The sequence below is a fragment of the Catharus ustulatus genome, chromosome 20, assembly GCF_009819885.2.
Source record: "Catharus ustulatus isolate bCatUst1 chromosome 20, bCatUst1.pri.v2, whole genome shotgun sequence".
In the NCBI taxonomy this organism is placed as follows: domain Eukaryota; kingdom Metazoa; phylum Chordata; class Aves; order Passeriformes; family Turdidae; genus Catharus; species Catharus ustulatus.
In genome coordinates this window covers 1,008,178-1,035,594 of record NC_046240.1, presented here as the reverse complement: position 1 = coordinate 1,035,594, position 27,417 = coordinate 1,008,178, and the positions used below count along the sequence as shown (strand labels likewise).

Below are 27,417 nucleotides of genomic sequence, written 5' to 3'. Positions count from 1 at the left end.
CTTACACAAGATCTCATCATGTGAAAAGCCCATGATATGCATGGCCTCCATTGTCTCCTGGAAGTTATCCTTGTCTTGTTGCCCAGGGATGGGGATGTAGCCATTAGATAAAAATCTGTAATTGTTAAATCCTTCGAGCAGCAGGTCAGCTGTGTTGGGGGCAAGGGAAAGAGACAGAAAAATCAGCTCAGAAATGCTGTTCACACCCACCCATGTTCTGTTCTCATTCAACTCCCCAGCTCTGCTTTAGGAAATCAGTTCCTCAGATATGGCTACAAGCCAGGACAGCAGTTTCTGAAACCCTAAAAATACAAGTGCACCTCCCAAGCTGAGGCCAGATTCAGACTCTCTCTCTGTAGCAACCTCCATGAGCTCTTGAATGCATTAAACCAGCCCACAGAACACTACCCAGATCTAGCATCATCTCCAACCCTCATCTGGAATATCCTAAAAGGAAAATCTCTACTGAAAGGTAACAGACCCAGGCAGAAATGGAGTTGGGGATTGATGATCACATCAAAGATGCTGAGCACAGGCTTATCTCACACAGGAGGAGTGGATCAGTTCTCTGAAGTCTGTATCTTTATTACCTTCACTTATCACAACCTATCATAAATTCCCAAGGAGGGGAAAAAAACCCAAACAGAGTTGAGATAACCACCCCAGCACTGCAATGGTTTGACGAAAGCCCCAGGGTTTCATTAAGTTTGGGTTACATTTCTCTGTAGGCTTGAGGAGATGGGGCTGCTATGCTGACTAGGGCTGGCTGTTTTCAACTGGGAGTTTTGCAGCTCCAGTCCAGGGATGCCCAGCCAGAGCCTGCCCAAACTGGGCTTTGGCATGGAGGAGACATTGGCTTGAAATGCCAGAGTGGCTCCCCAGCACCTCTGATAAAACACAGGCGTTATCTCAGAGCAAAGCCACCTGGCCTCTCCTTTTACAACTCCATTCATGACCAAAGAATAATTCAAACCCTGTCCCACTAAAACAACAAATGCAGCAACCAACAGGTTTCAGAGGGAAATTCCAGCTTACACTTGAGGTGCTCTCCTGCTCCAGCCAGGAGCTGATAGAAGATGTGGAACGTCCGCTCGTCCTTGGCCTGACGGACAGCTCGAGATTTCTCCAGCAGGTCTGGGAACACCTGGAGTCAAGGGTCACCTGTAATCTGTGCTCAAAAACCTACAGAGCAAATGAGAGCTCCAAAGCAGGCTGTGGGATTAGTCTGAGACCAAAGAGAATTTTAGGAGTAATGTCCAGGGCAGCTGTGGCTGCTTCTGGATCCCTGGCAGTGCCCCAGGCCAGGCTGGACAGGGCTTGGAGCACCTGGGACAGTGGAAGTTGTCCCTGCCATGGCAGGATGGGCCTTAAGGTCCCTCCCAATCCAACCCTTCTGGGATTCTGCGACTGGACTAGCTCCAATATGAACTTTTAGTGACTAAGAAAGAGATTCCCAGCTGGTACAAACTCACTTTTCATCTCAGCAAACTCTTGACGTTTCAACATTCCCATCCCTTGGCTGTTTTTCCCTGCATTTCCCTGCATTTCCCTGCATTTCCTGCTATGTGCATTTCCCCTGTCTGCCATGGCTCAGCTGCAGTTTAGGTGAGGGGGAGCTCCCATCCTTCTCCATCACTTCTATTGAGGTCATAGCTGAACTCTTAATCCCAAAAACGCAGCAGCTGCTGAATTCAGAAGTCCTTTATCATCCAAAGTGCATTTGCCATTCCTTCCAAGCATTGCATTTTTCCATAACAATCCACACTGCCCTTAAACAGCTCCCAAATTCAATTTCTGCAGCAGGTAGTGCCTGATTAGCTGTAATCTTATTTAATCTTTTTTTATTTCTTGGTATTCCATATTGCAAAGCAAATGTAGGACAGGGATTTGAAATGACAGTGGCAAGGGTAAGTTCTGGTGATAAAGAAGAAATTCCCCAAGAGTTAAATCCTGTTTTCACAAAGCTTTCAAAAAGCAAAACAATTCATCTGGACTTTCCTAAAAGCTGCCTTCATTCCTGTGCTGTGGTGAATGAAAAAAAAACCACTTATCATTGCAGCATATTTTGAATAACTATAGATCTCTCTCAGCCTTATTGGGAAATCACATTTTCTGACAATTCCAAACATTAAATGCACTTCAGATCAAGCAGTTTCAAAACACAGCAACCAAATGGAAACTTAACTACAGCATTGTCTATGATCCATATTCACTTAATCCTCTTCACCAAGACTTCCAGCTTCATCACTTTATGACCACTCCACTGCTATTCTCCCAGAAAACTCAAAATTACACAATACATTTTTAGCAAAGAGAAAACAGCTTCAGGGAAGGGCTTCCAGTGCCAATATTTTTACTTGGTTTTATACTCATAAATAAAGACCAATCTTAGAGCTAAAACTGAATTTGCTTTGGTATTAATTATAATTAATTAACTATAATAGAAGACCTTGTGTTATTGAACCTTCCTGGGTACCCAGAAGAGCTGGGGTGGCCCAGCTCTGTCCCTGGAGCAGGCAGAGCTCCTGGCACCACACAGAGGCTCAGCTCCTCCTTAGGAAGACTTCGGGGCATTTTCAGAAATGCTCCCAGAACAAGCACATTTTACATGGTTTCCCTTTTAAACACACCCTGGGTTTAAGGCCAGTCTGAAAACCCTGCAGGTTTCGGAGTGGAATTTGGGGGTTTAGGATTTCTGAGCACGAGGAAGTCGCTGAATCTGTGATATTCGATCGCTTATTTTGAAACAAAGGAAGAGATGGATGCTGTCAAAGGAATGTCCAAGTGTGGCAACCTTTCACTGCATTCCAATCAATTCCAGGGTTAAAAGCAAAACAAAGCAGGGAAGCTGCACTTTCAAGGATGTGGCAGGAAAAAGGATACAGGTCTCAATGTTGGCCCCAACAATGTAACCAGTGACATCGAAGTTAATCCTGATGAATTTGCCCTGCAAAGGAAAGAAAGAAAGAAAGAAGGTTTTTTCATAATTACTTTTTTTTTTTAATTAAGACAATGCTGTCTATACCAAACATAATCCAAATGCATTCATGGATTGAGGATTTCCCAAGTTCTAAGGAAACCTTTCCCTTTCCATGGGCCCAGCCATCATTCCAACGGAGCAAATTGCACACAAACACACTCCTGAGACTGAGGAACTCCTGGTGCAGATTTATTTGGAACCCAGATTTATTTCCCTCACTTTTCCCAAACCCTCTGGCTGAGGTGGGATTCCAGGTGTGCACATTTCTACAGCATTTTCAGGCGCCTGAAGGGGCTGCAACTCCTAAATCTCAGGTGCTGCCTGGCACAAAAGATTTCCCCTTCCTTTCCCAAAAGGAAAACTTCTCCATGGCCTCTCCTCAGCTCATCTAAGGGCTGAATTCTGTTGACACCATCACAGCACTGAGTCCAGGGCTTTGGAAAAACCACATCAGAGGGAAGCATTCAGTGCTGCCACATAAATCCAGCAAGGCCACTCTCCTGTCCAGTGGAAGCCAGAGATTTATTCCCTGGAACACAAGAGAACTGCCTTTGGTAGCAGAAAAAAGGGGACAAAATGAAATCCATTGGCCACTGGGCTTCCCTGAGTTCTCCCTGGGTTATCAGGAGCAGGGGAAGGCTGGCAAGCCTGCATGGCTGAGCACCACCACCTCTCACTTCGTGGGAGGAGAGAGATTTTTTAAGTCAGGTTTTAAAATGGCTGTTAAAGATGATTTTTTTCTGCATGAGATGAGACCATCTGGAATGAATTATACTTGCTCCTTTATGAAAACAGAGCTGGAGCCATCAGAGTGATTATGTTCATGATGGCAATGCAGAGCTCAAAATAACACAAACCAGATGCTAACATCTTTTAGGGAAAAAAGTATTCTCATTAAATTAGTACAGTCTCTGATGGATTCAAGACAGGTAACAAAGTAGAATCACTGTGAAGTGAAACCTGTTGATGTTATAAATCCTGTACCCAGCTTCTATAACCATCAGGTAACATTATAAATAACTGGATTGTAAAATTTAAAAAGCTGAATTTCCACAAAACTGTGCTCTCCCTTCTCAGCTGAAAGAGCTGATGGATTTAGTCATACAGTTTTCCAGAGTTCTTATCACGGAGTTGAGTTCATGCATTATAAATCCAAGCAACTGTTGAAATGTCAAAGGCAGACAAGAAATCTTTCATTTGTTCTGTAAATTTTAGTGCTGTTCTCGCAAGCAAAAAGATTTAATACCTCCTGCACACTTTTGAAGTTGTACTAAAAACATCTTCCCCCTGAAATAAGAGATGGTTGGTTTTTTTTTTTCCTTCAAAGGAAAGGAAGTTCTAAGAAGTGGTAAAAAGCTATTTATTCATCCTGAGTTCCACCACAATTTTTTAAACAATGGAACCCATCAGAAGTGGTTATCAGCCACCAAAACAGTGTGAACAGCAGGCAGAGACCCAACAAAAACATGGAGCAGCTACAGCAGTGCCTGACACCTGGGCTAAGTCACACTCGGGCTTTTTGACTTTCCTGCAGGCAATCAGTAAATTTAAATGGGGATTTATATGCAAGTTCTTATAGAAACTCAGGATGTTCTGTCCAATCCAATCAACAGATAAAGGCACAGCTATGGACAAGAAGGCTGCAGGCTTTGCCAGTTCCATGGGGATGCCAGAGTCCTGCCCACTTCACAGAATCCAGTAGCACTTGTGCACACAAGCCCCAGCTCAGCTCCCCAGCACAGTTAGATTGGTTAGATTATGAACTGCTGTCAGCTCAGGGATGGCTGGAGTTACAATAAAATCCTGTTTGGCCAAGAGCCAGTGAGGAGGTGTCTTCAGTGACCCCAGCAATGCAGAAGGCATTATAGGAGAACCTAGACTCATGGAGGAAGAGAACAGAGAAATCTTGTGATACTAATTAGTGAAACACCTAAAAAAGGTGATTTCCCCACAAAGAGCAGTCAGGTGTACACTCCAAGGGACAAGGAGGCACTCACAAAGCGGGAGGAGTTGTCGTTTTTCACTGTCTTTGCATTCCCAAAGGATTCCAGGATGGGGTTGGCCTGAAGAAGCTGCCGCTCCAGCTCCCCCTAAAAACCACAGAGACAGAAAAACAAACAGATTTATCCCAGAGCATCCCTGCAGGGTTCAAGTACTCTGCCTCTCCTGACAGTCACCTCCCTGGGCTGTGGCAGTGCCACCACCTCCACAGGTATTCTCATCCTTCCCCTCACTCCCAAATCTGTAGAGGTTCCTCCATCCAGGGGTGAACATGGCTGGATTTTTGGTGGTGTTTTTCTGGGTGGGGTTTCTTTATTAGAACACACACAGAGACACACACAAACAGCAGGGAGCAGATAGGACTTGATGCATGTTTAAAGTCACCGAAGATGGAAAAGAAAATTTACATTTAGGGCTAATGAAATCAGGCACAGACCTTGAGTGCTTAAGGGAAGAAACAATTTAAGTGATTTAAGGGTTTAGGTCTAAACTTTGTGTTGACAGTACAGCTATCTCGGAATACCTATTTTCAAACTCAAAAATACCAATTTTCAAACTTACTTTCAGATGAGTGAAACTCCCCTTCAGTCAGCCAGACTGAAACTCATGTCATTGCATCACCTCTGACCTGGCCACACCTGAGGGCCGGAACAGCACAGCAGAACTGAGCAACACCAATTACAAACACTGTTTTCAAATTGCTCAATCCAGCCAGCACTGCTCAGGACGCACTGCTCAGGACGTTTCATGCATTTGTTAAATGTTTCTGAAAGTTCTGGCCAATGAGTTTAGAATTTGAAGTTCTTATCTCAAGGAAATTGCACAACAGCTTTTACAAGTGCTGTCCATGAGGAGGTCTGGTAACAAAAAAAGTCTGTGCTGCTTCCAAGAGCCCAGGAGGCACAAATGCACACAGGAAAATATATTGTCTTCTTGCTCTGAAGGATGGTTTGGAAAAAAAAAATTAAGTGAAGCTGTCTGGAATGTAGTCTCCAAATCTGATGTTTGTGTTCATGAACCTGCTTTTTCCAATTATTTATAGTCTTGATGAATAAAGGCCCCAGACCAAGCATCAAAGAACAGGAAGCATTAAGTCTACTAAGGCTTTCACACAGGGTCAATTCTTAGACAGGCATTTTAAAAAATTCACTACTTAACACCTGAAAGAGTTTTATATTGAAATATATTTCAAGCACTCCTGGAAATAAATGGCTGCTCCTTCTTTTATGTGACCTCAAGTTATCTGCTCAGAAGTTGCTTACTTCCAAATGTATTCCATTTGGGACTACACATTCCTTGAATTTCAGGGTAAGTAAAGAAGGAATAAATGTGAGTCTTAGCCCAGAGCAGACCCAGCAGTGCCATGGCAGGGCTGCCAAGGTGGTAGTTTAAAAGCACTTTTAAACTGACAAAATACCTGCAACCGGAGAGAAATTGAAAACCTGTTAGAGCCACTCAGTGCTGTCTGCAATTGATATTTTCCAAATTTCCCATGTAAAGCCTCAGATGCTGGGATGCTCCCACCTTCCCTCCCCCTGCCTCTGCCAGCTCCTGTGGGCACACCAAGATCCAGGGGAGCATTCCCTCCTCACTGATCCTGGCCATCCTCACAGTGTCCAGCTAAGGAGGGAGTGTGGCACAGCTGACATGTCCAACTCTAAAATATTTTGGAGAAGAAATGCCCTGGCTGCACAGTGGCTGCTCCATGGGCAGGGCTGTGTCCCACCAACCCCACCTGGGCTGGGCTGGGCACAGCAACCTCTGCAGGGCAGCAGAGGGGGGATGAACCTCTGGAATAAACCAGCAGAGAATGTGGAGAAGCACATTTATCCAAATGCTCTGAGTGAAGGCTGCAAGGCCGTTTTTGCCACCACCTCTGAGGAGCTGAAGGAAGCAGGTGGATCCTGAGCTGTGGGTGAAAACCATGGGAACCAGCAGTACTCACTGCTGCACACACAGACCTGTCACAGCTGTCACCAAGAAAAGCACACCCCTCACTGTGAAAAAAGGCTCCTGATTTGGGAGTTTTCCTCTCTCCATGGACTGCTTTCAGACAAAACCAACCCTCTTCCTGAAGAGCTCAGTGTTGTGAAAGACTGAACTCCAGAGCGTCAGTTTGGCCCCTGGGCTCAGCTCCTGCATGGGCATCTCCCCAGAAGTTGGAAAAAGCAGTATGGGAATTGTGGGAGAAGTGAGGTCATGCAATAGTTCATGCAGGCACCACGAAGACAAGGCCAGGTTATTGTCTCAATTTCAGAAAAACCAGCAGCACTGGGTTTGGGGGAGGCCTGGGGCAGGCAGGGGAAGCTCCATGCTACTCACATACAACAGGGATCCACTCTGGAGTTCCAAATGACATTGAAACAGAGATGTTAATGATTCCATGCCTTATGCAGTATCAACAGCTTGGGATTAGCATTTTCCACGGACACAGTTAAAATGTTCACCAACAAACGTTTTATGTCAACCCTGGCACACCAGCTCTAAGCAAAAGGGGGGTTAAACCAAACACCACTCCGTCTATTTTTGGACTTGACAAATATTTTAGTAAAAAACCCTTAGAACTGACTGATGTGTGCAAGGAGGGAGGATTAAGTTAAACACTAGGAATGTCTGCAGCTTCTGAAAGTGAGACCATGGGCTCAGACACACTGTTGGGTTGCAGAGGTTTAACGGGTACCACACACTCCCAGAGGCATCACAGCTGTCCAGGGATTGCTTTTTGTTTCCAATATATCACACTTGAAGGTTCCTTTGCTATTTCCCTTTGCACTACAGTTACACTGCACTAAGCAGCTTCAGAGAAATGCAAGGGGGGAATTCACCCAGCTAAACTAACCCAGGGGAGCTGCTTCAGTCTCCGTGGTTGGTTACACCCTGAGGAGCTGGGGCAAAGCTTTTCTTCATTTAAAAGCTCCTGCCCAGCACAAAGGCATCACTTTATTTTAAATGCCCAGTACAAAAGCAGCACTTACCAGCTCGGGTTGGAGTGGGGCATTTATCTTGTGGCAGCAATTATTTATCCCTTTCCACAGTCCTGCCCTCAACTTCCACCTAAGCCTCCTTGAGGTGAACTCCACCTACAGAACTGCAATTCCTTCTGTCCCCCAGTAAAGTGGGATCAAACAGAGTGACTGCTGCTGTACCCAGGGATGGGGGACCAGGAGCTTGGGATGGCAGCATTATCTGCCCAGCAGCTGCACCCAACCTGAGCAGTGAAACCAGCCAGAGCTCAAATGAGCAAGATCAATTTAGGCAGCAGATCTCACTCTGCTCACACCACTTGTCCTAGAAAGTCACTTGTGATTTCAGAAGGCTTTTGGTTGTGCCAAGCCTTTTACACTTGAGATCAAAGTCTTCACTGGTGATTTGCAAAATTATAAAAATATTCAGACAAAACACTTAATCAAAAGAATTTTGTAGCTTCCATTAATCAAATCTTTTATTTAATGCTTTGTTTAATATTTAAAAAGTGTTCTGCACTCTCTCAACAGCACATTACCTAATATACACACAGTGTTTTGGAGGAGGGTGGCTGGGGAGAGGGCAAACCTTTATTTCAGGGCTTAAAAGTGGTTAAAATCCTTTGCAATGCTGAGAAACTCATGAGCTGCTCACTCTTCCTTCTCTCAAAGTCAGTTAATATTTCCAAAATTCTCTATTAGCTGTGTGCTCCTTCAAGGTTTCCCACATTACCAGCACAAAGTGAAGAATATACATCAGTTCTCCTACATAACTTTAAAAGCATTAAAAAAAACCACTTGCCTGGTGTTTCACGGGTTTGGGTGATTCGGGCTGTTCATTGCAAACAAACAAATGATAAGTTAGCAAGCAGGCATTCCAGCTGCATGTCACATCCCAAATTAGCACTGTCAGCATGTTTAACCACACACTCACTTCACAGAAAGTCTCACAGAAACTGCCCAAATTCATTTGAGAACAGAAGTTATTGGCATGTGCAAAACACTGCACCCTGTGTTTATGCAAGGACTAATTAAACCCAAGATGACAGATGGCCCTTGAGCAGCGAGGGAAAGGGCAGCAGTTGCATTATTTGGGCACTGCTTTCAAAATTAAGCCCAACATCAAGTCCCTTTCCGCCCAGCCTTGGGCACTGTGAGGTGGCTGGGATGGAGATGAGCACTGTCCTGCAACACTCACAGAGGTTCTGGGACGACACAAGGGAAGCCACACAAAGCAGTCAGGGGGTTGGTTTTGCACTGTACTACAAATATTTCAGAAATGCAAACCCACATTCAAGACAAGACCTCTGCTTCTTTCTTTCAAGCATCACCACGAGCAGCAGCACAACCTTACACTGGAAATTTTGCCAGCAAGAAGGACAAAGGAATCGTGAAGGTAATAAAGTAAAGTAAAAACCCTTCAAAATTCAAATGTGCACAGCTTCAGCAGGAATTTCCAATTCCATTCTTTCTTCTTTGGCTCAGTATGTGAGTTTAATAATCTTAAGCTTCGTATCTGAGAGCCTGAGGCAAACTATAGTGAAGAAACACACACAACAAGAGATTTTTATACCAAGCCAAATGTACTCCCTCTTTCTATGATTCTTATTTTATTAGTGCAGAATGGCAGATTTTGACAGAGGTCTGTGCAGCTGGCCCAGGCTTGGTTTGGTCAGGTAAATAATGTAAATTTTCAAAGCTGCACTCTACCTGCCAAGAAAAGAACTGCCCCTCCTGGAATCAGGGGGAAGGACAGGAACACTTCAGAATTCAGTTTCATTTGTTTATATTTAGAAAAGATGAATTGCACTCTTTGGTGTTCATTCTTGCCCTACTAGAAACAGAACTGAACACAATCAGGCACAGATTTAACTTCTCTGTGTTTAAATGAGGGCAGTTAAAGCCCATTTGGGAAACCCAGGTGAGCCTACCTGAGACCCTGTCCTTCAAAAACTAATTCTGTTTCTTTAGGAATTAATAAAACAATTTAAGCAATTTAGTCTTTCAGCTACCAAGGCAAACGCAGCCACTGAACACAATCATTAACCTGAAACTATCAGTAATGAGTTCCAAAGTCTAAAATAGCACCAACATGAAAGCTGAGTTTAGTGAACATAGAGGCAGTTTGAGGTGAGAACACTCTGGGGAAACCTTAAAACCCCTTCCAGGGCCTAAAGGGGCTCCAGGAGAGCTGGAGAAGGACTGGGACAAGGGATGGAGGAACAGGACACAGGGAATGGCTGAAGAAGCTGAAGAAGAGCAGGGTTAGGTGGGATATTGGGAAGGATTGTTCCTGGGAGGGTGGGCAGGCCCTGGCACAGGGTGCCCAGAGCAGCTGTGGCTGCCCCTGGATCCTGGGAGTGTCCAAGGCCAGGCTGGACATTGGGGCTTGGAGCAGCCTGGGACAGTGGAAGGGGAGCTGGAACTGGATAATCTTTAGCATCCATTCCAACCCCAGCCATGCTGGGATTCTGTGATCTGCATTTGATTTAAAGGTTTCATCTGATGGAGACTTGACACCATGCAAGGCTTACCTCCACCCTCAGCTCTTGTTTGTTACAACACAGTGCCAAGCACCTCTCCCTCCCCTCACTGCTCTGCTCTGGACAGCTCAACCTCTATTCCCAATTTCAGGGACTGCTGCAGTCTCACCTGGCTCTGCCAAACCCCACAATCACTGAAGTTTCTCTTGTACACTCCTGCCACCACCACCTCCTCCCCACACTTCCGAGTGCAGCGCCCAAGACAACATCTTGGGATTCCACAGGAAATGAGACACTGGGGCCATGGATTCCAACACTCAGAAAGCAGGAATCATCACTGTGCAGCCTGAAATTCCAGCCCCTGTGTTATTGACTCCATTTCCAAGGCTGATGTGCTGAGGGCTGTGCAGGACTGTGTCAGCTCTAAGCAAAGAGGGATTTTGGGATAGAAAAGCCTCATGGACAGCAGCTGGATGCCAACCATGCCAGGTTGTGCAGGGGATGGGCAGAGCTCCCCACAGAAGCTGAACATATTCCCCACCAGCTGGAGAAGGCACCTGGTGAGCCCCTGTGACATCAGTGCTGCTCTGAGGTGTCAGACTGGGGCTCCTTTGCTTTGTTCTATTTTTACAGCAAGTCAAAGTTAACCTTAGGCTTAGCATACAAATTGCTTCGTTTAAAGAAATAATCAATGAGACATTCAAACAGGCTCAGAAATGCACATGTCACTGATAATTATCTGTAACAGGATGGGTACAGACAGACAGCAAGCCATGGATTAATTTAACAAGCCTATTTAGCATCTTCTTGTGCACAGGGCAATGACAGGTTCTACAGATTGTGGATCACCACCAGCCCTCTACAGCTTTCTAATGAATATGCAAACAGGACCAAATTAGGGCTGCTTCTATAACCCCCATTCTGACACTTCCTACCTTTCCAGCAACACCTCTGAGGGTTAGACATTCTTTGTTTCCAATATATAACCAAAAACTAATTGTTGTAGAACAAGGGAGACTCATTTATATTTACAAAATTAGTTTGGTGACAAACATTCTGCATTTTTCATGGATATATGGCAAATCCAGTGCTCACTGGGGTGCTGCATTGAATGAGGGGCACAATCCAAGACTTTTATTTAGGACACTCCCTGTTCTTTTGGTTCACATCCCAGCTTTCCCCTTTCTTTCCTGTGCCTTCTCCCTGACAAGTTGCATCATCCCCATCCCTCACAATTTTCAAATCTCAGCTTTTCTGGGGCTTGGGCAATGCAATCTCACTTTGAAGAAAGGCACATTTTGAAAGGTGTCTGGACAAGAGGCTTCCAGAAGTGTCTTTCAGCCTGAGGTATTCCAAGTTGTCAACAGTATATCTAGAAATACTTGGTGCAAACCTGCACAATTCCCTTCTGTCCAAAAACCTGTTGGCAATTTTGCTTCTGTAGAAATTGAAAAAACAGTGGGTTTGTTCAAGGTTGCACAGTGGCAAAGCCAAGAATGTCCATAACTCAAAACCTGCCCAGAAAATCACTTGCGGATGATGTCCCAGACAGGGTCACCCAGTCACAACCCCTCAGCACATGTGGCACAGCCATGAACACAGCCCTGACACTGCTGACACTGCAGTCCTGAGAAACCTCCTCCTGTGCCTGCAGCATTCTCAGGCTGCTCAGTAAACACCTAAAAAGACTAATTTTCATCTTTTCTGTGTGAGTTTGAATAAGTATCAATGCACAGGCTCACATTATTTGCTCTTGATTAGAGCAAAGAGTCAAGTTTCCCCATACACTTCAGTAAGATTTCCCCAAATCTACCTGCAATCTTTCCTTCTCTCCCAATTCCAATCCTCACCTTTTTTTTTTACCTTCACAGACTGGTAAAAAGTCATCTCATGTTCCTACCCGAGTTTGAGCCTTGGCACATTCAGGAATGTCTTATTATGAAGTGCCCTGCACTAAACTGACAGAAGTTGTAGCTGCTGCAGGGGGAAGTGGCCTTAAGTTGTGACACAGGAGGTTCAGGTGGGATATGAGCAGAGATTTCTTCCCTGGCAGAGTGGTCAAACATTGGAACAGGCTCCCAGGGAGGTGGTGGAACCAGCATCCCTGGAGGGGTTCAGAAAATGAGTGCAAGTGACACTTCATGGGATGGTTTGGTGGGAATGGGGGATTGCTCAAAGGCTGGACTTCACCTTAGAGGTCTTTGCCACAATTCTGTAAGTCTCTAATTCTGTAATTCCATAACATAATGTAGTTTGAAGGTTCCAGCCAACATAGACATTTCCACACAGGATTACCACTGGAAAACCAGGCACATGCCATTTGTCATTACAGGAAGACGCTGCTTGGAGCAAAGCTGAACTAAAACTTCACTGCAAAGAGATCCAAGTACTCAGAACAACGAATATTCAAACCTATTCCTGTTTTTTAAAAGCAAAGAATCACTAAAAATTCCGTGCAAGTGTTGAAGCCTGGCAGGAAATCTGAAGAAAATTCCATATAAATCAGAGTTGGTTTCAAGCTACCAAAAAACCCAGTATTCTCTGATATAAAAGTATATACTCACTTGTTTATAGTGTAATAAAAACTGAGCTTTTCATTAGATGCTGGCTTCTAGATATAGCAAGCCTACAGCAGTTTTTAAACTGGATGATTTTTCCCATCTACAAGTTCATTTTTGAAAATACAGAAAGCTTGTTCATGAATATAGTACCCAAAACTGCAGCCAGTGGGAACTAAATTCAGTTAGAATTGCCTGGGTTTATTGAATCTTTTTGAAAAATGGTGTTTTATTGCATCAGAAAGCTTTGCTTTTGTTTGTATAAAGCCCTTAATCTCACAACAGAAATTAGGCAGCTGACATGCACTAGAAATTTTGATGTAACTGCTCATTTCAGCCACTGCTAAAGAGAAAATAATGGTTGAGACAAAATTACACAGATTATATTACAGTCTAATAAAAAACAGTATTTTTTTTAAATGCAAAGATGATAATTTGCAAAAAGAGCAATAAACAAATGAGAAAATACCCCAACTTACAGGAATATTATGGTCCTTTCTTCCTTTATGGGAGGAAGCAACATGAGCAAGGTATTGAATGACTTTCTTGGTGTTCTCAGTCTTCCCAGCACCAGATTCACCTCTGCAAAACAGGGCAGACATTTCCTTCAAAATTCATCTTCAACAACTCAGCAATGCTTTGTTTCCAGCACCTCACTTCATCCCATTTATGGCTCTCACTATGCAGCAGACCAAAAAGCCAAAAGCAGGGATGTTGCAAGGAACTACAAGGTATTTGTTCAAAATCCTTCCTTCATCCTGAAGATCTCCTGAGCTTTAAGAAGTTGATACAAGGTGTGGCATCAGTTTGACTAAGAGCTTTTGGCTTTATGCCTGAACTCCTTTGGTACCCAAGGTGACATCAAACACTTGCCCCCTGCCTGGATCACTGCAGGCAGAATTTTTCAGGGTGTAGATACATCTTTATTTTTAATTCACGAGATATACACATACACTTTTACACTGAGCACTATTTTAATATATACATACACTTTGTATACCAGGATTTGGTCATGGGAATTACCAAGTTAAGGGAAACACTCAGTACCTTTAGGAGTCAGAAACACAGTGCAGTAAAACACACTTTAAACAAGAGATTCTTTCCACTGCTCATCTCAGAATCTTTGCTAGGTTAAAAATACATTTAAGGTCACAGGGCTACATGAAACCAAGACAAAATGAATTTATCAGTGCAGAGTGGCAGAGCTCACAGATCAGTAAAGATCAGCAAATGCACATTTCATTTTTAAACCAGAGGTGGATTTAAAGCAGATCATGTTTAGGCAGAATTTATGGAGAGGTTTACAGGAGATATTCAAGGCAGGAAATGTGACCAAGTTCATGTCCCTGCAATCATAAATGATGTTACTACAGCTCTAAAAATGACAGTTTGGGGTTTTTTTCTAACCTAGATCTGATCCTCAGACAAATCCACCCCCAGAGGGATTCAGGGGTGCCTTAGGCAGGACTCAAACAGTGCAAGCCACTGAAGGAGGATTTCCAGGGAGACGGTGACTGCTGTGAGCAGTTCTGAAGCTAAAAGAGTTTTATTATGGGGATTTGCATGGAAGGAGTGGAAACACTCTGTAATTCAACAGTTGTTCAAAAATTAACAGTTTGGAAGCCAGCTCCTTTGTAAGAATGACAAGCACACATTTTTCCTGCCCGCTTATTTCTCCTCTAAGCTACTTATAATGGAAATGTTCATTTACCAGGGGAATTGAAGCTCATTCCTGTGTAGCCTTTTTCATCACACACCCCAGTTTTGTAGTTAATCTGCATTGCTTAGGGATTCAGCACCTCCAGACCTGCACTTCTTGGTGAGATAAAAGCTGAGGAGCATCCCTATCCTCACCCTGCACTCAGCAGCTGCAGCGAGGAGACGAGACAGCACTTGGAATTTTAATTCTGCACACACAGATATTGATCCTGTCTCAGCTTTTCAAGACTCAAACACTCTCATTGCTCCTCACCTTCCAACACTCTAAAATCACAGAAACCTCACGGGGAATGGCCCTAAGAGAGAGGAACCTCTGCTAAGGGATGGTGGGATGGGAATTTCTGCAGCCAGGAGCAATAACCTTCATTCACTGCAGCTCATGGGACTCCTCACAAGAGCTCCAGGTGAAACAGCCTCTATTTGACCTGACAGGACAGCAGCAACCCCGGGTCTGGCTGGAAAACCCGGGCAAAATGGTCCAGCAGATGAGCTGTGGGATACTGCACAACCTCACTGCCCAGCTGTGGCCTGCAACTACACAGTAACCAAGTTTTATTGATGGCATCTTCTTGGAAGCAACTCCATCAGTCTGCCTAAAACCCCTTTGGTTCCATTCCTCCTTACAGCCACTGAAAATTAACACAGAATGTGAAAGATAAGAAATCACTGCAACTCAATTACTCAAAGCTTTCCAGAGAAAGGGGAGTTCCCTGCAGACTTGTTGACTGGGCTGGCTTTGCTCAGTGCATGGAAAAACCTGGAAGGTCCTACCTGAAAAGCTGGTTGCAAAGGAGATTACTCTGAGAATTGGCTAATGGATAACTGGGTTTCCTTTTTGCCAAGATACCATCACTATGAAACCCAGAAACTGGGTGTACTTTGGGACCGCTACAAGTGGAACAACACCCTCTGACTTAATGAAAAATCCCATTTCCACCCAGCCCAGAGTCCCCACAAACAAGACAAATGGGAATGCTGATAAGCAGAAAAAAAAAACCCCAAATCATCAGGTGCCAATTCTTGCTTCTCAAGTCTTTATTTCTCATTTCCCTTCCACTGCAGTGTTTACATTAACATAATTCATGACCATGAGCAATAATAAAAGCAGCTTTGCCTGTTTCTAGATGTGTATTAAAATATGCTAATGCTAAAACTATTCCAGCAGGTAAGAGAAGTAAGAAGCACAGCAAAATACACATCTACATTTTAAAACAATACAATTTGTTCTTATTGTCAGCAGAGCTTGGGAATGCACTATTAGCTGTGCCTGTAAAGCTAGAGAAATAATATTTTCTGTCAAATTACAAGAAGCAAGTTTATTACATTTTAAAGGAGGGAAATCTCCTGTAACACATGCAGTGCAGAGAAGCTGGTACAATACATACAGCTCAGATGTCAGCTTTGGAAAAGGGCAGCACAGGGTTGCAGGAGTCAGCTGCAGCCACACCAGCAAAGCTGCACAAGCACAGGAAAAGCAGTAGCTTGAAACACATTCCTGGTGTTAAAAACCCTCTAAATCTAACAGAGGGGTATTTTAGAGAGTCTTTATGCAAGACCTCATTCAAAAGCAGCACTAGTAGGATGTTATCATCCCAGTCCAGCTCTCCCTGGAGATTGCAAGAATGCCAAATATTTCCTGCAGCATCGTGGCAAATAGCTCTGCTGCCACATACTATGAAAGAATTAGAAGATTTAGGATAAAGTCCTTTGCATTTATAGGAATAATGACATCTGCATACTGTGGTTCTTTCCCAGGAGTGCAAACACATGGATTATAAAAATAAATTAAAATCTTGTACCTCTATCAACCTGCCCAAAAAAGGTAAACTCTGAGTAACACCATGTCTAGTATTTATGGAACAGGGATGGAATTACGAAGCTAAGGTTTAACTTTTTCACAACCTTGTTTTAATACAACTCAATCTGTTACCATAAATTAAACAACTAAAGCCCTGGGCTGAGAAGCACCCTCACCTCAGTCAGTAGCAGTTGCTAAATGATTTCACCTCCTTCATTCCTCCACTGGAAGAATCAAAACCTTCTGGGACTGAAAGGGAATACTCAGCTCCAGCCATGGGTTATGCCAAGCAGTGCTCCCAAGGAAGCAAACCCTCCTTAGCTACAGCCTCCAGTTGCAAGCGTGAGGTTATTCCATCAATTAACTGAGGGGTCTCTCCCTTGGAAGCCACCTTCCAGGGACAGGTCAAAGTGTGCCAGTGACTGGTGAATTCATGCAGGATCCCATGTCCAAGTGCTCTTCCCTGGAGCAGCAAAGCTGCTGCTTTGAAGCAGCTTCATGCACATTTAAAACAGGAAAAGTTTAGCCAGCATGAGCACTTTAAAGTTTAACATGGTTTTGAATTCATTGCATGTAAAGCTGGAGTGTCATTTTCAGTAAAGTCAAGAACTCTCCAGGCAAATTCACGCCAGCTCCAATTTGGTTAGGAAAATCCAGGCACTGACTCAACCAGTTGCAGCTCTTTCCCTGAGCAGCTTGAGCCCAAAACTTGCACAAGAAGCACTTCTACCACTGAATGGATTCTCATCTGCAGAGCAGGCAGACCACAGAGGGACAGGACTCGCAGGGTTTCTGATAAAGCAAAGAGGCAGCAAGCAGGGATGGGAGCTGCTCTTCCCAGGGAAGAGCTGCTCTCCCCAGGCACCACTTCCAAAGGCAGGTATTATCCCATAAAGAGGTCGAGAGCCCCTTCCAAGGGATCTCTTCCAAGAGGAAACATCAACAGTAGTGGAACAGTTGCTCTCCTTACTGTCAGGCAGGTCTGAAACATTCACACATCTTGTGACAGTGACAGCACCCTGCACACCAGGGCCACCACCTCTCCCTGACCTGGCAAATGCCTCATGGACTTCAGGGAAATCAGATGAGCTTCAAGCTGTTTACTGAAGGCCCACTGCACAGACTGGCCCCTTTCCAGCCCCCTTCCCCAGAGAGCCATTGATTCCACGAGCAGAGGTTTCCCAGAAGGTACAAAGTGCCACGAGCAGCACAGGACACAGGGACACACCCCCACACAACCAAAGAAAGCTCTCCAATTCCCAGACAGCCTTTTCTTTATCTTCTGCCTGGGCACAGTCTGCAGACTAACAACATTCCTGAAGATGTGGAATGTGTTAGGATGCTCAGATGCAGTTGGACATCATCTCTGTGATTTAAATTCCTGAAAAACTAACCCAAACAAAGTCAGGATTTTACATTTTGGATGGCTGGGTCACTCAAAGCCTTCCTCTGCCCCAGCAATTTCAGTCATGAAATTATCAGGGATGAGAAGTTCACATGGAAGCAGAGGATCCTCCTGTGAAGAAGTGGCACCAGTCCCTTGGCACGTGGGCAAATTCCCAGCACACAGAACCCAACCTGCTGCTCACAGCAACACCTCTTTCCATGGAAGCAGCCACTTACAGAAGGCCCCAAAACATGGAAATATGGAAATATGCACTTAAATTGTTTGGAGGAGAAAGTAACTGCCTATGTAAGAGCCCCAACAATGGCCTTTTGTCCTTGTCACAACAGCAGTTGCAAAGAACAGAGGAGACACTTATTCTCAGGCACAACTGAGCAGATCATCTGCCAGTTACAAATTAACAGATATTTACAGACAAGACCTGTAATTAAAGGGTGTCTTAATCACCTGGCTTATTTTCTGCAAGAGGTATAACTGATAGTTTGGAAAAGAGTCATTAATTGCCTTTACTATTTATGAGGCTGCTTTAGAGCTGCTTCCTTTCCCTCCTGATGCTTCCCATCATCTCCACACCACTCACCATGGGAATGTTACCAGCTGGACTCCAGCCAGGGGTTGTATACAAAAATGTTTGGTATTTGCTGCTGTTGGCCTTTAATAAGCAGCCTCTATTCCCTCCACACCCCATCACTCCTACGGAAGCCAGTTCAGATTAGATATCCTTGTAGGGCTGCAAGCATCTGCTAAACACCTATTTATCAGGCCCAGGCCCAGTTTTGGGAATACCAGAAGTCTGTGGTAAGAGTCTCCACTTCAGAACACACTGGTTTTAAAAGTGCAGTGCAGAGCACTTTCAGAGTTGACTTTCTTCAGTATTTCCCAAATTCCTAATTACCACAACACAAATTTCTTCATCTTGGTCATCAGCTTGGCATGCTCAATGAGCACAGAAACACCAAAACTTAACAAAATAGCAGCTGCAGTTTCTCCAAGGAAAAACAAAACCGAACAGAAAACACCCTGAAAAGCTCTTCAGCACAGCTTCACATCCCACAGAAAAAGGAAAATGTGCAGGAAGGTCTGGGAATGCTGCAGTGTTGACATCACATCTCTGTACAAATCACTGATGGATGCTGCATCAATACAGGCTAATAGCTACTGCTTTCAGATGTATATATATATATATTACATATATATGTTACTTATAAGCTAGAAGGAACACAAAGTTTCTGTAACTACTCCTTTCTTTTCAGCAAACTAAGCATTTACAGAGAGAAGGTCCAAAATAAACTTTCATTTGCAGTCCAATCAAGGGGGAATGATGAGATGGAAGCTGGTTAAGTTCAGCTTCCCAGAGAAGTGCTGGTTTTGAGGGCTGCTTGTGCTTTTTGTTGAAAAGCTGGATGAACTAAACTCCAAAGAAGAGGAGAGCTCCAGCAGCCTTCCTCACCATCTGTTAGTGGTTAGCAGCCCAAGATTAAACCATCCAACTTCTAAACTAAAAAGAAATTCTCACCATTACTGTTTGTTCAGCTCCTCCCATCTCATCTTCAGCCAGGCAATAATCTGGCTTTCACCCATGGATTGTCCAATGGATTTGGGAGCTGTAGATGCTCCTGTCTCTGGACATATTTGGGTTTTTCAGTTGGTGAAAGGCCAAATGGCACAGAAGAAATCCCATCACTGCTCCTGAGGGAATCAGGGGGATGTCATGGAGCAGCAGAGGCTGCTGGATATGGGAAAAGGACTTTCTGTTCACTCTGAGAAAAGGGAGCTGGATCCAGAGACCTGGTAAAGTGTCCTGCAAATACCACTACTGGAGAAGTGACTGACCCTCCTCCAAAGGCCATGGAAGGCAAAAAAACAGGAAATTTAATCACCAGAGGCAGGGGGAGAGAGGTGAAGATGCAAAGCAGGCAGACCTTCAGCAAGCAGTGGGAGAGCTTTGTCTCCAGACAATTCCTGTCCAGGCAGCCAGAGACAGGGAAATGACAAGCACACCACACCTGTCCACTCAGCTGAGGGCACCACTCAGGAGGTGGCTTTTCCCCATTAGCTACCCTGAACCACTCCTACTGGAGAAATGAGAAACTGTTCTGAGGGCTTCCAGCTTTAGTAAACATCAGGGTCAATCAGGTGATCCAGGTCCTGAGACAGCAAGTTTGGGATGAGAAGATGAGTCTTCTGAACTGCCACAGGAGTTTCTGAAACCACCTCTGGTGTGGTTGAGACACTCTCCTTGCACTTTATTAACTCCTGCCTTAGTCTGGGACCTGGAAAACCAGTGGCATGAAGGAGAACACTCAATTTACCTCAGCACCAGAAGCAGCAATACAAGGGGAGTCCTGGACACTTTCCCACTCCTGATCAAAACATGGGATCTCTTTCCAGCCTGCTACACAAGGCAGTTCCCCATGGCCTTGTCCCACTCCTGAAGAGGATTTAATATCCCAAAATCCCAGTTTATAATGCAGACCTACAAAAGAATAAGGCTCTCCCAAGAAGTATGGCGCCATTCTCCCAGGGTCTGGCTGTAAGGACACGTGTCCCTTCCCACCCCTCACCACCTGAGCTCCAGCTCCTCTGCAAGGCATAGCCAAGCCCAGCCAAGGTGGAGCCCAGCACAAGATGCACAAATTCCATGCTCTGTACCAGACACAAACAGGGATCAATTGTCCATTCAGTACAGGTGGATCAAAAGCTCACCTTAGAGGTGAGGTTATGACAAAGCTGAAGGCAAGAGAGCTTATAGGCTTTGCAACTTGTAAATGATCAGATTGGACATTCACCAAATCCTGCAGCACTGCCATTCAACCTTGTGGGCTCGGCTGACCATGCAAAGGAGAGTAAAGCTCATGCACAGACACAAAACACAAAGCTACTTCAAAACATTCACCTGAGGCAAGCACACGCTGCCAAAGCATCCACAAACACACGAGAACAAAGCATTTCTTCTCACTCTGGGATCCCATCCCTGCTCTGAGGGTTGCTTTGTGCACATGAAACACTCATCACATGAAAACACAAGTCCTGCTAGGAGCAGGAACCACAGACCTAGACAAGCCTGAGTTAACCGGATCAACTTTTATCTAAGTGCAGAATTCTTTTTTTGCTTCTGTGTCCTTAAGCCCTGAGAAACTTGTATTCATGGTATCCATAGTTGGAAAAGGCATGGCTTGAAAGGATGCACCCTCAGTCTTTTACAGACTCTAAGAGTTCAGGCACATCTGTAGGAAGCAGAAGATGGAGACTTGAATCCATTCATGTCAAGAAGGAAACCGAACCCAGGCCTCCTTCCAGCAGTCTGTCTCCCCACTGAGTTATCCCAGGCAGCAGGATCCTCCCAAAGCACGTCCCCAACACACTGGCACCCAGGAGAGAGGCACCCAAGCACTGTCCCTGCTCCTCTCCCTCAGACAACTGAACTTGTTGTGTCCTGCCCAGGCCTGGTCACTGCAGGCAGCTTCAGGACAGAGCCAAGGGGTGGTTTCCAACACAGATGGCCCATCCTGACCCCCAGGCTGCTCCCAGCAGGGACAGCTTCCCTCCTGCACCTCGTACCTTCAGGCTGGCACAGGGAGTGCTGGCCCAGGGAACTGAACATGAACAGCACCATTCTGTGCAGGGCTGGGCCAGCCTCTCTCCCTGACCACACAGGGAACCCTTATCACCCTGGCTGACACTCCCAGCACCAGCACAGGAAGCTGCAGGAACACTCAGTCCATGGGGGAGAGGGAAGGAAGCTCATCATCCCTTCCAGCTGCACTGCAAGCACAGAACAGCTCAGCAGGGCCTGAAATCCCTCTTGTGCTCTGCCTTCCCAAGCACTGCCACTCCACATCCCAGGAAAACCTCAGCTACAGCAAGAAGTTTGCTCCTGGGAGGGTGAGTTCAGGTAAAAGGGAACATTCATGTCCCCTTCCTCAGAGATCCCCTGGGAGGCAGATCCAAAGCTGAGTTGCTGCTCAGGGTTTCCAGACCCACTTTTGGATCTTGTCTTCCCCAGGCATTTCCCACTGAGAGGTTACAGCACAGCACTGCAGAGATGGGAACCTCTTAAAGCTTTTGGGTTGGATGCAGAACTCTTCAATGGCATTTTTAAATCACATTTCTTAAGCAGCACATGCCTAGAAAACTCAGTAACATGAATTACAATATTAAAAGACTATATCCCCATATTAAATATCACTTCAACCTACATCTTTTCCCACTGCCTGTCAAGACTGAAGACCAAGCTTTGACTCCCACAGTTGTATCAAAGCCCCCTCTCACATACAGATCCCCAAAAGTGCCCAAATGAAAAATGGTCACTCACGTGCAGAGAATTGATTGGTCCTCACGGTCTGCAAAACAAGAACAAACACTGTTATAGGGGTTTGTTTACACTGTTCTGTAATCTGCAAAACAATTTCTTTTAATTGAGCATTTCTAACAGTCATCTTTTCAGTTTAAAAATTCTAAGGACACTCTGAAGAAATTTTAACAATATCTGTTTAATAATATCCCAATTTCACATGCACACGCCCTTAAAACAACAGCTTAGAAGTTCCTAAGAGTCCTGACATTTCAGATAATGAAGTCAAAATTCTGGTTAAATTTTATAATCATCCATGGTAAGGTTTTAAACTATCTTTTCAGATAAAGTGGATCTAACACTTCTTATTCTAAATGCATAAAGAATATAAAATCTTACATGAGGAGAAAAACAGTTTCAAGCACACAATACCGACAACCACACACTTGGAAAGAACACTGCCATCTCCAGCAAACAAGTGCTTTCCTCCCCAGCTTTTTGTTTTCTTTTCTAAATGAACATGCAGGACTGAAGAGCTCCCACAATTCAGCTTATTCATGCAAGCCCTGTCTAAAGGACACCCAGGGAAACCAAAATGCTGCAGCGCTCTGGCTCAGCACTTCTGTGCTCACAACCTTTGGGAAGAACTCCTGAAGGTCAGGTACAGCCTGCAAGGGCTATTTCATCATCACAACAGCTTCACAGAATGTATTTCAGCATCATGTTAAAAATTATATCATCAAAATATTCAAATACACCTGCAGCAAGCACATTTCAGTTCAAGTCTTTCAGAGCAGGCAGATGCTCCTGCACACTGCCAGCAGCACAGACCAAGCCACAGATGCCACCCCTGGCAAGTTTTAGACTGCATTAACACCAAGGATGACAAAAATCTGAGGTGTTTTCTGACTGAAAAATGTTAAAAACATGCAGTCAGTTGTACTTTGAGCCTGATGATCAAAAATACTGAGAACCAGGAGTGATGTCCTGGCTTGCTGTGCAGAGCAGCTGAACTGGGCTGTGCTTCCCCAGGGCCACCAGGTGAATCCTGCAGCCTGTGGCTGTCTCTTGCAAGCAGATGTGAGCTCCACAAATCCCTCCTAAGGGTAAAAACAGCAGAATGAGTGCAGGAGGAGTGAAGAATATTAGTTTAGATTATTTAAAGCGAGATAAGAAAAATTCCAAGAGTTGGTGACACTGCTGACACGGCTGCAGGGATGGTCCCAGATCATTCCCTATAACTGCATCAGGTGCAGCAACTCCTGCACACCAAAACCAGGAATGGGAATCCTGGGACTGCAAGAAATGAAAGATGAGAGGGGACAAAAGCAGTGGGAGTATGACAAGAGAAACATTAAGAAAACACTTAGTTCTTCTGGGTTCAATATCAGGCAGTAGGTGTAGAAAAACCTATCAAAAATGTGGTTTTGGTGGCAGGAGCAGAGTCATGGCAGGGCTCAGGCACAGCTGGATGTCCTGCAGAGCCAGAGGAGAGCAGCTCTGGGACCCTGAGCTGCTCCCAGGGCAGCCAGCAGTGACTCATGCCTGGAGCAGCTCAAGGTGACGCAGGACAGCACAGAGCATTTGTTCTTGCAGAAGAAACAGCTGAATGAGACAGCTTGGTACCGTGAGTAGAGTTCAAAGTTAGTACTTCTTAGCTTTAGTATTTACTGAGGCATTTCTTCAAGAGTGACAAGTTGCTTTTTCCCTTTCTTACTTCCCAGGAATAACTTCACTCTCATTTTGGCACTTTAGCTGGGCCATTACCTCAAAAAACACAGCCTCCTCTAAACTAGAGCTCTTCAGTTTAGCACTTCAAAAAAGTTAACACAGCTAGCATTTGCCTTGAAGTTTAATTTATTTAAAGACAGTGTGAGTTTGCCAATGTTTTGTATCATGACATTTGTTACCTGTGCATTTTCCATGTAATGCTGCTGTGTCACAACACACAAGGCACACTATAAATGAATTTTCTTACCCAATTAGTCCTAGAGAAAATCTACAAGTCCAGAAAGTTGTATTTATTTGTCATTGCCAGAAGTTCCAGCAAGTACAGTCAAGCTTTTGAACTTTCTCTGTCCAGGAGCCTGAACTGACACAGCCTTTATAAAGTCAATTATCTGCACTCAAGTATGTTACCCCCAATCCATTTCTCTGTGTCCCTCTGGACTCTGAACCTCACAGATCAGAAAAGTGGAAGGAAGACAAGAGCAAGCCTCAAGTTTTACCTTGTGATACTTTTATTCTGCTGATGGTCAGCTCCAGCATCCAGCACTGACCTGACAACACCCAAACCTGCACATGAATGCTCAGGGTGATGGCCCAAGAAAGAGCTGATCTCCCCAGAGTCACTTTGAAAAAGCCTCTGACAAAATGACTAACGTGGAAGGTTTATTTGTGGTTGGTTCCTGTAGCTCCTGATTTCCCCCCAAATAACACAAGGTGTCTGCAGCCTGGATTTCAGAGCAGGTGCTTCCCTCCCCAGGACTGCCCCCACATTTCCCTCAGCCTGTCTGCAAGTGCTGAGCCCCTGCATGGCTCTTGCCAGGTTTGCTCTCTGGGGTGAGGAAGAAGCTCTAAACTCCTCTGAGCAGACTGCAGGGCTTGGCTGATCAGGGGTTAAAGCAGATCACTAATCAAAGATGCTCAGTAAATCAATCCAGTTCAATCAGGTGAATAGAAGCACAAGGAAGAGGACATTTAAGAGATAATGAAATAACACCAAGCTCTTATTTTAAGTCACATCATAAGACAACCCTTTGGTTTTAATCACAAACCAAAACAGGCAAGTCCCACTGGAATCTACCATTTATGCAGCTTGGCTTTAAATATAATCCAAGGTCTTCAAGCTACACTAAAGACCACAACATTCAAGTTGCACAGAAAAGATTTTATACAATATCCCTGATTTGAAAATCAGAGTTAAAGTTATGCAGAGTCTTTGAATTTTTAAAAAAATTATTTTCTGCTGATGAAGTAACACTTTATATAGACTAGGATATCTTTTTGAATGGAAGACTCTGGAAGCAATACAATACTGATACTTCAAAAACTTCCAGCTTTAGGCTGGAGCTCCCCTGCTGCTGTAATTCAACTTGAGCAGCTGTTGATGTCTCCGTTTCCTCTGCCCTGTGTCCCATCCCATTCCTCCCTTGGAACCAGCAGCTGACTGGGCACATGCACAGTAGCTGATGGAACAGCAAAATTTAGTTTTCAACCAGATCAGCTCCCTGGTGGAGTTTGTAACAGAACCAGGCAAACACTGGAATAAGCACATGAAAAATGAGAAGCACCTCTTCTGCCAGCTGCTGAGGCTCTGGTCACCCCAAAGCCACAGTGAAAAGCAAATTGCCTGGCTCAGGGGAGTTGCAAACCACTGCCAGCAGAAGGTTCCACCTCCTCCCATCCCCAGCAGTGAATGTCTCCTGCCCCTCTCACCTCCAGCCACAGGCAGGATCTGAGCCCCAGCTGAGGAGCAGCTCCACAGGCAGAGCCAGCCCAGGGCTGGGAGCAGCAGCCCCAAGAAGCCCTTGGAGGAGAGGCCAAGGAGAATCATCAGAACACAACACAGGAAGAATTACAGCTCTAAAAGTCATTTTTACCTACTCTGCTCTCCCCTCCCCAGAGGAATTAGCTCTGGGGACAGCAGTTGGCAGCTGCTCAAACAAACCTGGTGCTCAGCTGCAAAAGGGTTTTTAAAAATCCAGTCAGAAGAGATCTTGATGTTACAACAAAATGCAGGAAGTTTGACTGTCAGAATACAAAAACATTTGACTCCACAGTTCTTCATTCACCAAGCTACATCTCCCCAAACAGACTAGGCCTAATAAACCCCCTGTTAACTCCAGGGGAATGCTCCAGATGTACATTGAACACTTGTTGGGTAATTGGTTCAGAGAAGAAAAGTTCTACTTCAAAGTTATAGACTCAGTCTACAGAAGAATTACAGTATTTTAAAAGTAGCTTTTCTTAAAGGCATGGCTTTGTTCTGCTCTGTCACACTGTAGTCATTTATAAACTGATATAAGACAATCAAAAGCAAAAATCTGTCTTCAAGTTTTCCATTGAAACTCCATGATAGCAACACTTCAAGCCCAGGAAACCTCTGACAGAACAGAGTTTACAAGCACACAAATACCCAGCCTCTAGAGCTGGCTGAGCTCCAATTACCCTTTACTGTATTGATATTTTAAGTATTGCAAATGTCCAGATGTCTCTCACAATCTGACTAGGAGAATGCATTTGGAGCTATCCCTGAGTGAACTGCCCAGCCAGAAAGGCATCTTTTGAATTAGCACTCATTCACACATCTATGGAAACAATTCCACAGGTGCCTTACCTGCTTTCAGCTTTAACCTCTCTCTGATTACAGTTCTTATCAAACAGTAACTTTTGTACAGACACTGTCTCACAACCCCCTTATTTAAGGTAAGAACATGAAATAAGTGTGCCAAGGTGAAAAAAGTGAAATCTGCTTTCCCAGCTCAGGAGAGAAAGTAATGGGCTACCACACACCCAGCCAGCAGAAAACCATGCAGAGAAAAACGCTTCTTATTTGCAGGTTATTATTTGTCCTTCCTCAAATCCAAGCACAAAATTCTTGTGGATCATTCACTTTGGCATAGCCTTTCCTTCTCCCTGTCCAGAGCAGTGATCAAATGCCAGCCCCACTTCTGGAGCAGACATTAAAAAAAAAAAAAAATCCTGCTTTTTTGGGAGGTGGAGGAGGCAAGTTCTTTGATATTTCTCAGACAAGAGAAATCATTGGCTTTCTAAAAAGAGGCCCTGTGTAGGGGAACGGAGGGCTCTTGTTTATTTGTAGGTGGTGTTTCATCCTCAGGTGCCTCAGAGCACATCCCAGGAAAAGCTCCCTGGCTCCCTGGTGGATTGCCTTGTTTGTTGTGGATGCAGGCTCCAAGGCTCTGTTGTGTATGTGCCCTGTGCTGTAGGTGAACAGGCTCAGATATCAATCTACCCAAGGTCATTTAAAAATTGCATTCCTGACAAGTTCTGTGAAAACAGGTCAGTGCCTGGGGGAGGGAGACCTTCCCACCAGCACAGATTTTGCTGCTGCCAGAGCACTCTCAGGACTGGTCCATGAATGCTACATGACAAGGAAAGCACACAGGTGTCCCACAACCTGCCACTCCTCAAGGCCCACTGAAGATAGGAATGCTTTTATTTTCTTTTTCCTATTTTCCTGCTGGGTTGATAAG

At 44.7% G+C, this 27,417-nt stretch overlaps 1 protein-coding gene across 4 annotated transcripts in view; it reads right to left on the bottom strand.

The window, feature by feature from the left end:
* Nucleotides 1-27,417, bottom strand: part of MYH10 (myosin heavy chain 10) — an 86,449-nt gene that overhangs the window by 33,284 nt on the left and 25,748 nt on the right. For 2 of the 4 annotated variants that reach the window (XM_033077072.1, XM_033077074.2), the window contains exons 4-10: nt 22,223-22,250; nt 13,465-13,567; nt 8,747-8,776; nt 4,978-5,070; nt 2,884-2,947; nt 1,036-1,134; nt 6-149 (exon numbers count right to left, since the gene is read on the bottom strand). In XM_033077072.1, coding sequence (XP_032932963.1) covers nt 6-149; nt 1,036-1,134; nt 2,884-2,947; nt 4,978-5,070; nt 8,747-8,776; nt 13,465-13,567; nt 22,223-22,250 — 561 coding nt within the window. The remainder of the gene's footprint in view (nt 1-5; nt 150-1,035; nt 1,135-2,883; nt 2,948-4,977; nt 5,071-8,746; nt 8,777-13,464; nt 13,568-22,222; nt 22,251-27,417) is intronic. The other 2 variants (XM_033077073.1, XM_033077075.2) reach the window with 1 other exon arrangement.